At 47.9% G+C, this 16425-nt stretch overlaps 1 protein-coding gene across 2 annotated transcripts in view; it reads left to right on the top strand.

Moving 5' to 3' along the window:
* The first annotated feature begins 2660 nt into the window (after positions 1-2660).
* Positions 2661-16425, top strand: part of Rcd6 (Reduction in Cnn dots 6) — an 86407-nt gene continuing 72642 nt past the window's right edge. For both annotated transcript variants that reach the window (XM_065430058.2, XM_065430057.2), the window contains exon 1: positions 2661-3515. In XM_065430058.2, the coding sequence (XP_065286130.1) occupies positions 3444-3515 (72 nt within the window). In that variant the 5' untranslated portion in view covers positions 2661-3443. The remainder of the gene's footprint in view (positions 3516-16425) is intronic.

Raw genomic sequence — 16425 nt, 5'->3', positions numbered from 1 at the left:
TGCGTTTTACCAACGACGACGATATGAACCTCGTGACGGAGGTTTTCGCCTTGAACCCATTCGGATGGACGTCAAGGTGGGCGTCCGTTGCAAAAAATTGGAAGGAAGTGGGAAATCCGCTTTCTGGAAGAGAAATTGCCGGCGAAACGTCCCCTCCGGTATAGCTTCGACGTTGAGTGGATCTTGAGGACACGTAGAACCTGCGCGGTCGCTCTCATTCCCGAAGCATGAGGGTGTCTATGTCATCCCAAGTTATAAAGGACACGTAATATGGGTCCCACAGAACACTCGATCGCAGCATGCCAAGATTAATCGGTATGTTTCGCGACTCTCGACAAAACAACGCTCAAACCAAACACCTACATGCGTAATTAACGCAGCGACTGTGGCTTTCGATAAGCTTGACTTAGGGACACACTTGCGGATTCGGCATTGGATAAGCTCGACATTTCGTGTGGATTTGGCTTTCCAGTACTTTGTGTCTTTACATCTAGATGGCGCTGTATTTGTTTGCGTTAACGTTAACGCTTTTCTCCGTTCCGCTATTCTAAAACACTACCTTGTGTCGCGCAGTGCAGTCTTTCTTTGCGTTAGCGTTGCGTCGCACGCTAACGCTAACGCAAGGGTTTTACGCTATACTAAAACTCTCTAAAAATATATGAAACGCTGACCCAGTGAACACCGCTGCGCATAGGGGACATAACGTGAGCCGAAAGTTTGAAGTGCGTTGATTAATTATTATATTTTATAAAAATATTTATTCATCCCTCTTTTTCATGCGTTATACATACATACATACATACATACATACATACATACATACATACATACATACATACATACATACATACATACATACACACATACATACATACATACATACATACATACATACATACATACATACATACATACATACATACATACATACATACATACATACATACATACATACATACGACGCGTGTCTTTGGTTATCCCGGTCTCCTTGGTGACATACGGAAGGCGCGTTCTTTTTATTTCGTTGGAGTACGCACTCCGTGGGTGAGGCACGGTAAATGTTTAATCTGCATAGGTCTTGCAGCAAATTACCGATTCAAACTTGCCAGAGTGTCATGTATATGCAGCCGCTATCTGCAGTGTTTCCAAGAGTCCAAATTCACATTTGGTGGAAAGGGGGGGGGGGGGGGGGCATGTTAAGTGTAATTTATCGGAAAACCTTGACGTTCCTTACTTAATTAGGAGCTCTGCAAGTGATTACTGAAGTCTCGTCCCTCCCCCCCCCCCCGTACTTTTATGCATTATACAAGTTTTGTGATTGGCCTCCTCGGTGAACTAGACGAGGTACCTTGTTTATATTTTTTGAAATGCGACTAAGTTGAGAGAAGGTCGGTTAATTGTGGCTTTTGCAAAAATTATGCATGTAAGCGTTCCGGAACGCTGTGCGTGTTTTACGAGCGGCGCAGAATTTAGCCCGTTGCCCTTGCACAACGGCAAATACCACCGAGATATAATTTAGCGAATATGTGGAGGGACACTGTGTCAAATTTGTGTGCGAAGTTAAATCATCATCATAATCATCATCATCAGCCTGGTTACGCCCACTGCAAGGCAAAGGCCTCTCCCATACTTCTCCAACAACACCGGTCATGTACTAATTGTGGCCATGCCGTCCCTGCAAACTTCTTAATCTCATCCGCTCACCTAACTTTCTGCTGCCCCCTGCTACGCTTCCCTTCCCTTGGAACCCAGTCCGTAACCCTTAATGACCATCGGTTATCTTCCCTTCTCATTACATGTCCTGCCCATGCCCATTTCTTTTTCTTGATTTCAACTAAGATGTCATTACCTCGCGTTTGTTCCCTCACCCAATCTGCTCTTTTCTTATCCCTTAACGTTACACCTATCATTCTTCTTTCCATAGCTCGTTGCGTCGTCCTCAATTTGAGTAGAACCCTTTTCGTAAGCCGTAAGCGAAGTTAAATGTCTACTGATAAAATGCAGCCTTCGTAAAAAAAAAAAATTCTTTAGCAATTGCTCGAAAGCATTCTACGGCCATCTTAAGTTATGTTTCCTAGTATACCGGAAAAGCTCTCCGTTGCACCGAGCTTAAATTTAGTAAAAATTGAGGGCATATTAACTGTATTATGTGGCGGATCCTTTACGAGAGTTGCAAATTATTACTGAACCCTCTTTTGCAAATGGGTGTACATATGTGCGCATATTCTATTTCTTCAGTGGAGGTCTCTCAGACAAGTGGAGCGGGGCGTCCTCCTGTACCATACCTCTCATAAACTTCACATTTCAATATCTCTGCTTCACCAGTCAATACGCGGCATTATACAGTCACTCAATTCCGCATATCTTCATTTGACGTTGGCGCCTTTTCTGGTCAATGGAGCTGCATAGGAGGCATACGGGAAGATATAAACATCGAGGCTTTATTACACTGCTTTGACTTCTGGAGATACACAGTTTTGCTAAAAGAGTACCACCTCCACAGTGAAAAAGCTGAGCGAGGATATTTTGTGCGGCCGGGCGCCGGGCAGCAATGCTAGTTTGACCGTCGAGTTGCCGCGGCTCGCGGAGACACGCCACCTAGAAGCGGTGTTATAGCGAGCGCCATCTGAATTCGCATTCGCCCATCAAACGCGCTGGCGACGTGGCTCCTGGTCGGCGGCGCGCTTCGCGTCCCCCAACGCTCCGCTACCCTCGCGACGGCCCTTCCCACAGGAGGCTGCCTCTCGCTCTCCGACGAGCAAACGGAGGGCGTGGGGGTCCTTCGCTTTCCCGCCACTCTCGCCGCCGTGTGCCCGCTCCCTCCGGCGCGGCGGCGTTGGTTGCAAACTGGAAAGGTGCCATACACCTGTGGACTTCCTCTTCGTAACGCGAGCCAGCCGCAGCGACCTGTGGCTTCGTTTTTTCGCCGCCGACAACGCTCATCAGACAGCTCGATCACGGCGCACTGTGCGCGCTCATCTCGTGCGGCGTCCAGATGACACGGCCGCCGGCAGCGGTGCCGTGGTGGTGCCGTCGCCCTACGGTCAACGCCGGGTGCCCCAGCGCGGTAGCCGCCACCGGCGAGTGTTGTTCCTCTTCCTGAAGAGTGCGGCAGCAGCAGCCAGGCCCCCGCGGCGAGCACCTGTCCGTCGCGGCAGCGGTGGGAAAGGCGAGATGCAGCAGCGGCCGTGGTGGGGCCACCGCGAAGGCCGTGAACCGTCCTGGCAGCCGAAGGATGTGCGCAGCCCTGAAACAGCGACGGCAACGATATCGTGCGGTTGTGCGTGATGTGCGAAACGCGCCGACTACCACTGCGCGGGGCTTGGGAAATGTAGGCCGCCGCCGACGCTCGCGGTGCTCCATCTCCGACCCAGCCTCACGTTGTCGCATGATTTTGAGTACCGTGCATTGATGGTTCCGTCACCGGATCTGCGCCAGGAAGCATGGCCATTGTGAATTCCGCCGGATGCTGCGAGCTCTTCGCTGCCGGCGTCTGCATCGGTGTTTATACCATGGTAAGCGTGCATCATCGATGCACCTCTGTTCATATTGCTCAGGGTGAGGACGACGCCTGCGTACAACTGGAGCGTACAGCGACTCATATATAACGCTGTTTCGGTATCCCCTGTATGTTTTGAAGCTATTCGGTATAGATCTCTGGCCTCCGATAATCGGTGCTGTCATACGGTAGTGACCTGTGCAAAGTTCCGGTGTGTGACTACTGAAAGAAAACAAGATCGACAGTTGGGGTAACTGTAGATCATACGTAATCGTACGTTCGTACGTGAAGCACCGAGCCGGATAACACACCAAACTATGGCGTCTTTTCTTTTTTCCTCGTCACCTGTGCGTTTCGTCTTGTTTGGCGCAGCCGCTTTCACTAGGAAGGATCGTCTCTGCCCCTTCATTGAAGGGTAGCGTACTTTCGGAGCGCGTAGGCCTGCAGCAAATGATCGATGATGTACTAGGTGCGGTTGGAAGTTCCCGTGGAATCGAGGCCTAACAGGAAGCCAGTTAGGCGGGCACGTGGGCGCTCGGTTTACTTTCACCTGTCGCTGCGGGGACCACGCCGTGCCCGCTCTTGGCACCCTTTCGCTCCGGTGCACAACTTGTCGCGCGTAAGAAAAAGCGACTGTTTCGCGAAGCGCGCAGCCCGCTTCGCGTAATGTATACGCGGTGCCGCTCGACACACACGCGCACCACACACACGAGTGCTTCTCGCTTTTCACCCCCGCCGCCCCGTTTGCTGCCGAGAGCAGCAGCAGCTTGGCGCAGTCACGAATCTTCACCGCCCCAGTCGTAACGCGCATACGCGTGAAACGAGAGTGAAGAAGAAAATAGACGCAGCCTTTGCGGCGCCAGACCCTCTGTGTTGGCACGAAAGCACGCAGGCGTGTTCTGAATGATATTTACATCCGCGCATCTTTTATGTGCATACGTTCCCACGCTTGAACGAGCTTTAGAAGGAAGTGTAAGGATGCAGGAAAGAAAGATGGCTTGAAGTTAAAGAAAGAAAGAAAGAAAATAGGTGAGAAATAAAGAAAGTTACTCTTGTGGGTATTTTGAGTGCTCGAGAGGCTGGCCCGTCCGTGAGCACTCCCTATACTGCACCACTAGATTATAGTGTCCCACAACATTAGGAGCTGTGCTTCGCGAACCTTTCCGAATGACTGATTGGTTTATTGTTTGACTAGTCCAGGTCATTGAAGTTTTAAGAGCGCCGTCTGGAAGTGCGTTGACGGCCCCGGTTACTACTTAGTGGCTCCGACGCAAAAATAAATAAATAAATAAATAAATAAATAAATAAATAAATCCCGGACAGGGCCTATGGGCTGGGCTGACCGCGCAACCTTTATGATCATAATTAAAAAAAGGTCTCTCACTTTATGTCTTCGTGAAAATTTGAGCTGGCTGATTATGCCGTTGCTTTAGAAATGTCGACGTTGCTGAGTCTCCCAACCCCGTCTGACAGGAGGGCCCCGGGCAGCAAAACCAACTTGTTTGCATTGGAACACGGCGGGGCATTTCCCCTTCTGACGTCATTGCTGACGTAGAAGCCCCCTAGCTGGGATCGCTCGTTTGCGGTGATGGTGAATCACAGGAGATCGTGATTTTTACTCAGCCCCGTCGGCGATAGTACTACCAGTACCAGTTCAGCACAAGTACAAAACTGCGAACACTTCCAGTCTTAAATGCCTGGCCAGCCAGGTGTAATTATATAGGTGTCCTTTGGAAATCCCATCTTTTATTATAGAATGAGTACATTAAAAGATTGAGACAACTATGGGGTTTCGTTCGGCTTTAGAAAACTACTATTTGTCCTTATGCACTGTTTGCCATCAATTTTTTCAGTATGGGTTATGGCGACCAGCAGCAATATCCTTGTGCAAGCTTTTTTTTACGTGTATATCAGTCATTTGGAATGTTTATTACTGTGAAGAATTATCGTTCATTTTCGAACACTCTTCGATTCTTTTTGTTGGTCAACAATAGATTCACAGTGGCTAGTCAGACACATTGTGTGACGTCACGGGGGGGTTCTCGCTCTGCGAGGTGAAGATTGCGTCGCCAACTGTCCCTGCCCTTTACATCGTTTTCTCACACACCAAATCTGTGTGCGCTCCTGATGTCTATGCGGCGTGTACAACCCGCAATATCGTAAGCATATGCGGTATGTACGGCGCACAATATTGTAAGCCTATACAGTATGAACCACGCGCAATATTATTATCTATGCGGCATATACAATGTGGAATATTATAAGCACATGCGGAATTCGCAACGGACAACATTATAAGCTTATATGGCACGTACAGCGCACAATAGTATAAGCCTAAGCGGCACGTACAACGCACAATATAAGCCTATACGGTATGTACAACGCACAATATTATAAGCATGCATATGCAGTATGTAGAAGACACAAATACGCACGCACAGCACGGTCTCTCGGGGACCAGTCGAGATGCTCCCTGTGGAGTCCTCTTTTGAACCGCCATACGTCACATTTAATTTAGTGTTCCTGGTTAGAAATATTTCAGGAAAATGCTCGGCAGGTGTCATGACAAAAGTTGTGTTTAAAAGTTACGCCTGAAAAAAACGCCTGCATTCTAACGTTGATCATTCTTCCTTTTTACTTATTTTTTTTCTTTCTTACACGCGTGCTATGTTTCTCGTGTAATGAATTGTAGTGGTCCTCTTTCCTCCGACACCTGACGTCATGGAGTTAGTTTGATTGAGGAACGCCATAATTGGCGTAACACTATTACCTATACGTGCACCTCTACGTCCTGGTTTATCGCGTAGCATGCTCTACATTTACTTATTATTATTTTAAATTTGAACATTACCCGCAGCGCCATTCGGCGTTACTTGAAGGGAAAGGGGGGAGGGAGGGGGTGGCATAAAGCACGGTTAATTGAGTCCGCCGTTTTGCGGCCAACCACATCCGCTGGAGTAATTTATGTCACTTATTAATTGTTCTCGTGAGGGGAAAAAAAGGGGGGGGGGGAATGAATCTTTTAATAGAAGTGCATGGTTAAACCTAGAAACTGCTTTTCAAGGGGGACTGCACATAGTGTACTGGCTGAAGATAATTTTTTTTAACGATAAATTTCGTTTTGTTTGTCATGATAAACCAAATAGAAAAGTTTAAGCCGCGGACATTCTACATTCGTTCCCTCAGCGAGCGCCGTTTAAGAGTCTCGCTTCATGTCAGAGGTTCCTGCAAATTTCTCATACCTCCTCAGGACAGATGTTGCTGCAATAGACTGGGTACGATCCACTGCGTCAACGTGTACACCACGTGACACACTTGTGTACTGGAAAGCACAGTGTTTCCTACAAAAATCACTACAGGAAACTGTGGCGGTAGTGTCTGCGGGAGCTGCAAGTACGACGCAAATCAGAGAGCACGGGAATGGTGGGTAGTGTGCATGAATTTGCTTAAACTTTGACCTTCTGGCTTCAAACGGGTTTGCTACTTTGCAATTGATCATTTTCAACAAGATATTGCGTTATGCTGACATCAATTCGCAGTTAATGTGCATGCACGTGGAAACTTATCGTCTTCGTGTTCGTATGTTTAGATAAAATATAGACACGGCACTTCCTCCTGCTGCGGTCTCAACAAGCGAGTATGCGCGCGACGCCATCGCCCTCGCCGACCATGCACGCCAGCTTGCCCGTGCTCGACTTACGGCCTCACAGACCACTCAGCAGTGTCAGTACAACGCCCGCCATCGTGACGTACAGTTTTCACCTGGTGCGCTCGTGCTCCTGTGGTCGCCCTCTCGTCACGTCGGACTTTCAGAGAAGCTTCTTTCGCGATACACAGGGCCCTACCGCGTGCTGCGCCAGGTGACGCCTGTGACTTACGAAATTGCTCCTGTGGGCTCAAGCTCGACCTCTCCTGTGGCATCTAGTGATGTCGTACACGTCAGTAGGCTCAAGGCCTACTACACTGCTTCCGAGTCCGATCTTTAGTCGCTCCGGGACGGCGCTTTTGCAGCCGGGGGTAGTGCTACGGCGCAATATGTCCGATCACGAAAGGCCAGCAGTGTGAAGACGACGACGACGATTTAGAAGCTAGCGCGGGCTGTTGCCTCTTGGCCAAGCGCAGCGTATTTTCCTTGTAAATATATTTGTACATAGCTTGTCGTCTGCGTCTTCCTACGTAACAATATGATTTCTTGACAATTTGGAAAGATAAAGCGTACTAAACCACGCCGAAAGAACGTTTGAAGCCACAAGCATGAAGTTGAGACGAAATCGCTCCCTTGACGGACGTACTATTTAATGACGTTGCATGTGTCTGCCTGGTCATGCGCCTACAGTATGACACTCCAGATGGCGAGGGTGACGTATGAAATGACGCATTCATACGTACAGCACACATCGCAGCATACGTAAGCGCACACAGTAATAACAAGCAACTAAGTCATCTCCGAGCGCCTTCGTTGCGCGCCAAGCACTACCAGCGAAGCTCCAAGGTCAAACCACATGGGGCAACTCCATGGAGCTGACGCGTAAAAGCGCGTGCAGACGCGCCATGCGCATGGTTTCCATAAAAGCTGGCCAATCGCAGCAGCAAAGTTCCTTCTCCAGCATGGCGTTTGTAGTAAACTCCCTGCCGGAACGTGAGTAGGTGCGCGTTGAGGCGACTGTCCTCTCTCACCTTGGAGGGAATGTCCGCAACTTGTTTTTTTTTTTTCGCTGACCGAATCGGACACCGGTATACGCACTCAAAGCAGGCCTTCGGAAGGAACATTCCTCGATATCGGGGTTCCCGCAGCCGGTTTCGGATAAAAGCCAGCGGCCCGTGCCGGCTTTGACCGTCCGTGGCTCGTGAAGGCCGAGGCTGCGGTGCACTGACACATGCCGGGAATCTTAAACAGCCCCGTTGAAAAGCTATATGCGATAGTTCGAGTATATACGCTCCACGGGGGTTTATTGGCACCATCTGTGCGCCTGCAAGCATCCACCACGTTTCGAGGGTTTCGCAATGTTTCGATCCACTTTAGTAAAGCAAGAGAAAAACAAAACATGTCTTGGTGCTATGGGCTCGGCTTTTAAAATTTTTGAAAACGCTTTATCCCGAGAATTTGACGCGCACGGGCGTCTTGGAGTGCCCGCGCGAGAAATAAATTGCGGCAGGTCGCTACCACATAGAAAAACTGCCGAGAATGTTAACGAGTCTTGTTTTGTTGTTGTTGTTCGTTTAATTCTTGTATAGAAGACAGAACTCAGGAGCTGCGGATCATGCGGCACTTCCAAAGTGACCTTAACAGCCCTTAGCCTGAAGGAAACGTCCTTCCACACGCGAAAAAAAAAAAACTGAAAGAGAAAGAAATCGTAAGAAACGTGATACATCTACGTTTCTAAACACAACGGCGCTGCATTAAACTATTACATATCAATTAACTATGTTTCTAGTGCGCCCATTAACTGCTACGCTTCGCCATAGCACGATTTCGACAGTACCCTGCGCTTAAAGTGTAGCCTAACCTAATATTTTTTCCGCCGTCGTAACTTGCATCATTTCACTTTTCGAGAGAGATGTAGACGGTATCTTTAATTAGAAGCCGGAGATGTTTGCTTTGCTGACGGCCTGGCGTGCTATAGTACAGGTGTTGGGTGAAAGATACGATGTACGAGGGGGCACCCAAAAATTACCGTTATTACATGATAAAAAGCATGGGCATTATTTTTTTAATGAATACATTTTTTTTTCAAACACAACATTAAAGGGGCACTAAAGAAAAAAATGATTTCTTCTGCATCAGTAAATTACCTTTCTATGACACCAAAAACATCACTTCTACCTCGATAAGACGCTTGATAAAGTAGAAAAAGCGCAAGAACAAAAGACGAGTGGCGACGTTTCCTTGAAGTTCCCGCACCTGGTCGCTGTGACGTCATGGATTTTGATGGCATCTTCTAGGGCCTACTTAATTATATAGAGGTACATATTGACTACATTGTGTTCTAAAGGAACCAAATATTAAACATGGCAAGTTTCGGGAACCTTTACTCAGCCAACGCGGCGCTAATGCGACACACTGACGGCACAATACGGCGCAATACGTCACACTGACGTACGGCGTCGGGGTTTCGGCGCGAAATTCAAATACTGATACTTCGACCTTCATTTACTCATCTAATAATCAAACTATTATTTTGAAATGACTGCCTGCAGGGTTCTCAAACAATGCTTTTTTTAGTCTCAACTGATTTATTGTTTCGCTTTAGTGTCCCTTTAATCAAAGTTTTCTCCATTAATACTAATCCACTTGTCCAAACGTTCATATCATTGTTGGAAGCACCTTGAAAACTCGGCCTCTTTCTAGACCTGCTAGTGCCGTCGTGTCATTGCGTTTGACTTCGAACGACATCGGCAAAACGCTTGCCTTTCAAGTCCCTTTCCATCCGACCGAACAGGAAGAAGTCCGCGGGAGCCAAATCTGGGCGAATAGGGCGCGTGGGTCAAGGTACACGTCGACGTGGAGGCCAAAAAACCGGCGAACACTGAGAGCCGTGTGCACGGGAGCGTTGTCATGGTGCAGGAATCGCTCGCCGAAATTCCGCACGGCCGGACGTTTTCGCGCCGCACTTCTGCGCAGCCGTTTAAACATCTGCAAATAGAATTGTTGGTTGATGGTTTGGTTTTCAGGGACGAATGCTGAGTGTACGATCCCTTTGATGTAAAAAAAGAAAGAAGAGAGATCGGCGTCGTTTTCACATTCGATTTAACCTGAGGAGCTTTTTCTGAACGAGGCGAGCCAGTTGACTTCCACTGACTTGTCTGTTGTTTACGTTCTGGATCGTACTCATAGTACCGTGACTCGCCGCCTGCGATGATTTTGTTGCAGAACTCTGGATCGTCTGTGGCCGCGTACTTCATAGCACGACAGATTTGCACGAAACGATCCCTCGCTCTTCGGTGAGAAGTCTGGTCACAAACTTAGCAGCCACTCGTCGCATTCCCATATAGTCGTGAAAAATGCGCTGAATGGAGCTGCAGGATATAACCCGGATAAGTCTTCGAGCTGGTCGATTGTTCTGCGTTGATCTTCCGTGATGAGGTCGCGGATTTTGCCGATGTTGTCCTTGGTTCGCGCACTTAATTGAAGGACGACCGTAACCGGGCTGATCCTGTATGGTCGTCCCCCCCCCCCCCCCCCCCTCCTCCTCCTTTCAAACCGAGCAGAGCATCCGTTCACTTGCATTTTACTGACAGCATGTTCTTTGTGAGCTGCTTGCTTTATCGCAACAGTTTGTGCTGCGTTCTTGCCGAGTCAAAAAACAAAACTTCGCAGCCGCACGTTGTTCGCGAGAATCAACCATTTCTTCGTGTCGCGAGTAAACTACAGACACACACACAGAACTGTCAGAGAAAGCACACGCGTCGTTGTCGGTTGACGCGGCTTCTGACTCAGGAGAGCTAGGTCCTCACACACCGTCCTATCGGCGCAGCCTCGTACTACAAGATGCGCAGGAGTACGATTCCGACTATTTTTGGGCCGGACAGACATGCATACGCCACGTATACCTACAGGCATGCACAAACACTCAAACTGTTCATAACGTCTCACTGAAGCCTGAGTTCTCAGAAATATTAGAATAAGTATTTCGCTGCGGCGCAATGCGCAATCAGTGTTTCTCCGCGGGCCAAGAATGTCCCGAGGTCCTTTACTTTCCGAGCCGAGTCGAGCTCGCAACAGAGCACCGTCGACCACCCACCTCATGCTTCTTGTGCTGGAGCGTTTATTGTTACAAATAGTCACATAGACGTTCTTTCTTTCTTTCTTTCTTTCTTTCTTTCTTTCTTTCTTTCTTTCTTTCTTTCTTTCTTTCTTTCTTTCTTTCTTTCTTTCTTCACTAAACTTTCACGTTGAGTCAGAGGTCGATCTGACCGAGAAGTCCAGGCAACTCGACAAGCGGGTTGGGCTATAAGTCTAGAGTGCCTCGATTCCCGCGCCTCCGCTCGTCAACCCACCTCTGTAGGCGGGTCGAACGCGCCTCGACTCTCGTTCGTCCCGATCCGCTGGGATTTACATAAACCTGACGACCAGTTTTGAGCGCAACAAGCTTGCCAACTCGACCCGACTTTATCGAGTTCATGCAAACCTGCCGTGGCTCATTATGTGCTCTAAGGAAAAGTAATTAGCAGTGAATATGGTGTAAAAAACAGGTGCTTCCGTGGTGCAATGCGCCTAGCATTCGCCGTTTTTGTTTGTCTCTCCGTAGTTAATTTTCCCCAAAACGGGGTCAAGTTCCCGTGGAAATCACCGTTCTTATAACACTACACCAAAAGCAACAAATTGTCTATAGTAAGGAAGTCTATATAGTATTCATCTGGTGAATACGGAAATCACTATGCAAAGAAAAAGTTGGGAAATCTGTAGAATGGATTTATGAAAGTTTATTGAACAAAAACTGGCTCGTGACTTATTGGAGGGAAAGGGGGATTAGAAGTATGTAAGTAGGCTTGCCTCTGTATAGCGAAGAGCCAAAGGCCGTTGAGTTCCTGTTGGGCCGGACAGTATAGGTTCACAAATCCAATGTACGTTTCGCTCTTTTGGTTGTGCTTTTCCCTGAGCAGGTTCATTGCTGCGCAGAACCATAAGAGGTAAAAATTTAATTCGAAAGTGTGACGGACGCCAAAAGTGTACGGCCAATACAGCGCCCAGTTCGGCTTCTATATAGAGTAACGTTGACTGCACATTAAACAAATATAACGGTGTCACACGTACACTTCTGATCGCGATCAGAGCTGATCCGGATCGGCCTTGATCCGGATCGAGTGTTGCTACACGGTAATTTGCGATCGCGAGCTTGTGGCATCCGGATAGGGCCGATCGCGATCCGAGAATCGCAATTGGACCCTAGATCGCGATCGCAGGTTGACGTCTGCGCTCTCTAGCGCAGTATTCTGCAAAGGCTAAAAGCAAGAAGTGAAAGCAGCTCAATAAAAAACGTTTAAAAAATCTATTACCAGCAACAATAAGCTGTAACATTGAAATATTGCCAAAATTTAAGTATATCTTGCAAAACTGAATCTGTAGCTAGAACCAGATCGTTAAAACCGTGTAGCAGCGACCACTGTTGACTCAAAAAATCCGATCCGGATCGGCCCCGATCGCGATCAGAATACCGGTGTGACACCGGTATTAGAAGTAACATAACGCACTGCAGCTATAGCTACGTTGCGATGTGCGTAACTTCGACCCCTTTATATCGTCGATCACTAAAAGGGCAGTCTTTAGAAGCACAAGATAACTGGGCCAGTGTGAGCCCAATACTGGAACACAGTTTTTACATCGGGCGACGTTGGCCCATAATTGGCGCTACTTACAGTGCTATATTTGGGTAGTCGTTGTGGGAGTATCCCGATGGTATAGAGTGTACAAATCATACGTGTATCCCATGCATACAGACATGGCACGTGGAGGCTGCAGTCCCTATGGATGACCTCAGCTTTGCCGCTTAATACTTGTACGTATACTTGCAACTAACCCAGCAACAAGTAGTGATATGACCAGAGGACTTGCTTAGAAAGAGCAGTGCGCGCTCGAGTGTGCTCTTGTTCGGATAAAATTAAACTGACTTACTTCGACATCAATTACAAATGTCTGGGGCACAGCCTTCGATAATTTGGCTCGATGAGGCCGGCACCTCGTGCGACAAATACCAGTCGCAGCGAAGTTAAGCAAGGAAAAGCGCGGCAAAAATGATCTGTGATGTTCAACGAAATGTTGTAAATTGTAACACTAAATCCAGCCTTTTGGCTCCTCTGATTCGTCTCGCTGAAATGCTATAGTCAGATACGACATGCTGGTGAAACAAAATAAAACAATGGGTGCAAGTAAACCAGTGAATACAAGGATAGCGCGACTATGCTATTAACTGTTGTGTCCGAGAAATTTCTCCAGAGCCTCCTTCTCTTTCTGAATTCGAAAAGTTTGCTCTAAAATGCCTAGACGTCGTGCACATACTGTGTAATTTTCGATACTTTTCGATTCTTGGCCAATCCCCTGCAATAAGTATGCGCCATTTCGATAGGAAAATCGAATCGACCAAGCCAAATATACACTCTTAGTCGCGTGACATTATATGCCTTGGCATATATACATGTGCCGCATACTTTCTTCCCGTACTTATATATAAATGGTGTAATTCTTAGTCAAGACGTGTTCCGGGAGTGGATAATATGGTCTGCTGGTGTCATTGGCATTGTGGTAAAGATCCGTGTCCCCCTCGTGGGCGTGCCTAATAAGCGTGCATTCCTCGGTTTATATAGGCTGCCTATAGAGTGGAGCAGCCCTCGAGGAGCAGTCGAATTCGCGGGTGGCATCCAGTGTGCGCAGCGGTGTGCTTCCAGAGCTGTTTGCGTCTCCCGCGCTCGCTCACTCCTCGTGCTACACGCATGCTTCCTCCGCGCTGCTCAAGCAGCGTTCCGCGCCAGCTAGCCGAGGGCACGCTCAGTGACCGCGACGCGCGTGCGCGCACTCCACCGCAGCACGAGAACGTTTCATAACGCTCTCATTAGAACTGCAGTTGTAGGAACAGGTGCACGGCCTCGTGCGCGCGAGACAAAAAATAAAACGCTCAATAAGTATGCGCACCTACGGGTATATTGAAGTTAGTAATCATTTATGGTGACAGAACATTTCCGTTTATGTGTGTGTGTGGCTCGTGTTCACGAAAACTATACAGTACGTAAACAATTGTGCGAACAAAGCATCTGGGAGGGAACAGGTACAACGGTGACTTTCGCGACGGCGAAGAGAGCTACGCGAAGGGTACCCTCGCTTTCAAGAGGAATGGATGACGACGCCAGCGGTGCCTTTATCTGGGTTAAATGTTTGCGAGCTACCCGCCCTCCCCCGTTGAGCGGTGGTTCCTGTGGGGCCTCCCCGGCGTTTTGTACTTTTCGGTTTAAGTCGTCGGGCGCTGCGAGCGTGCGTACGCAGTTTGTGCCAATGGGTATACATACTCGGAGAATGGGCGCGCGTCTTGGCGTCGTCTTCTCCCTTCGCACGCCCGCTTCACGTGGGAGAACCGGCACTGGTTTTCCTTTACCTTTACTTTTTTCCACCAGGACCATGGAAACACGCGTCCAACGATGTTCGAATGAGAGGAAACGAAGAACACCCGGAGGGCATTACGCGAATACAGGTTCTTTTGCTGGCATTCGCGTACGTGGTCGTTTCTTTCTCGGCCCCGGAGCGCAATCTGTCCCCGCACTTTTCTAAAGGGGATGCGTGGGCATACAACCTCGCGGTGGTGATGTCACAGCCCGACAGCGTTCTTCAAGAGGCGACGCGCAAGATATGTCGAAACACGTAATCTCTCTGGATAACTTCTGGGGAACCGCGTGGCTGAGTTCATATCTCTATTTCGTTTTTTTTTTCTTTTTGGTATTGCATTCCGTTTCTATCTTTCTAGCGATTCACCTCCTTGCATCTTTCGTTTCCTTTTCTCTTTAGCTTCTCACGCTTTCGTCTCTCACTTTGACTCGAGCGTTGTCGAAATACAAGCGCTGTCGAGGAGGGGAAAAAAAAAAACGACACATTTATACGGAAAATCTTGTTCTTCCAGCTCATTGCAAAGCGAAGGTGTTGACTGTATGGCAGGCTTGATGCCTTAAGAGATAGCATACGGGGATTTATATTGCTAGTCGCCTCCTCTTACGTTCACGTATACATGAAGCCTGCAGTTGAATGTTCCGCATCTGCCACCATAGCTGTGAGTGGTGCTCACTAGCACTCCGAGGGCTAAAACTCTATCGCACACATGCGCAAATACCCAAGAAAGTTGATGGAGCATTAGCCGTCGTCGTAGCGTAATGTGGAATATATGTCTCGTTCGGTTCCCATAGGCGGCAATTAGTAATAGGTCCACTTTCGTATTTCCGCTCTTTCTGATTATTTCTACATCTTAGAAAAAAAAAAGAAGAAGAACCGTTTATTTCGTAGGCTTTCCTCGCCTTCATTGTCTGTTGGCTCGACGTGGTCGAAACGATGAATGCATATTCAACTACAGGAAGGTGAGGAAACAACAACGCTAAAAGTGCCTGAAGACCTTACCTAAAGTTTTAAAGCCACTGCGGGAGGGGCTAGAAAGATAGAGAGAAAGGAAAGCAAGAAGTTTAGCTATACTTTATCCAGTTTGCTACCTTGCATGTGGGAAGAGGGACTGGGGAATAAAAGGTGTCTGTCGTCGACCCGCGTATTTACGAAGCAAACTAAAAAGCAGGCACAGGCCGGCTCCACAGCAGCAGTAGCAGTTCTTGCATACCGTCGTCTCTTCAGAACGTCACAAAATTCGACTTGCATGGTCCTAAGCACAATTGAAAGAGCGTAAAGGACTAGTGGGTAAGATACACTATGAAACTGTGAAATGATATTTAAAGTATGTACGCGGATGTTTTAAAAAGAACAGGTGCAACTTTGCGCTCGATGTCGAACGATATACCGCGTAGCTTCGCTATATAGTTGTCTCAGATTACACTCAAAATAGGGGATTCGAGACAGAAAGATTTTACTGATCAAGTTTCCTAGTAAGGGTGGAAATCAGACTTTCCGCGATAATTGCCGGTAAAAATATTAACATCGTGGCACTAATAGTCGTTTAAGTTATTTATGTTAGGGGACATGTTAAAAAAGAGAGAGAGAGAGAGAGATGATGTACGTAAGCTAGTGAAAAAAAAAACAGGTCTCGACTCGACCCTGTCGGGACGAATATTATTCTCGCATTCAGGCCTGAAAACCGGGCACCGGATCTGCACGTGCGCAAATATGCCACGACATGATTACGGAAGACGTGCAGCTTGGAATTGTACCCAGAATTCACAGCGAGCTTTCTCCCTATTTAGTATGGGAAAAATTTCAGCGAAGGTGAAGAGAGTATTCGCGAAGAGCT

The sequence above is a fragment of the Dermacentor albipictus genome, chromosome 3, assembly GCF_038994185.2.
Source record: "Dermacentor albipictus isolate Rhodes 1998 colony chromosome 3, USDA_Dalb.pri_finalv2, whole genome shotgun sequence".
Taxonomy (NCBI): Eukaryota; Metazoa; Arthropoda; class Arachnida; order Ixodida; family Ixodidae; genus Dermacentor; species Dermacentor albipictus.
Note: the sequence above shows the minus strand (reverse complement) of the source record. Positions and strands in the feature narration are given on the sequence as shown.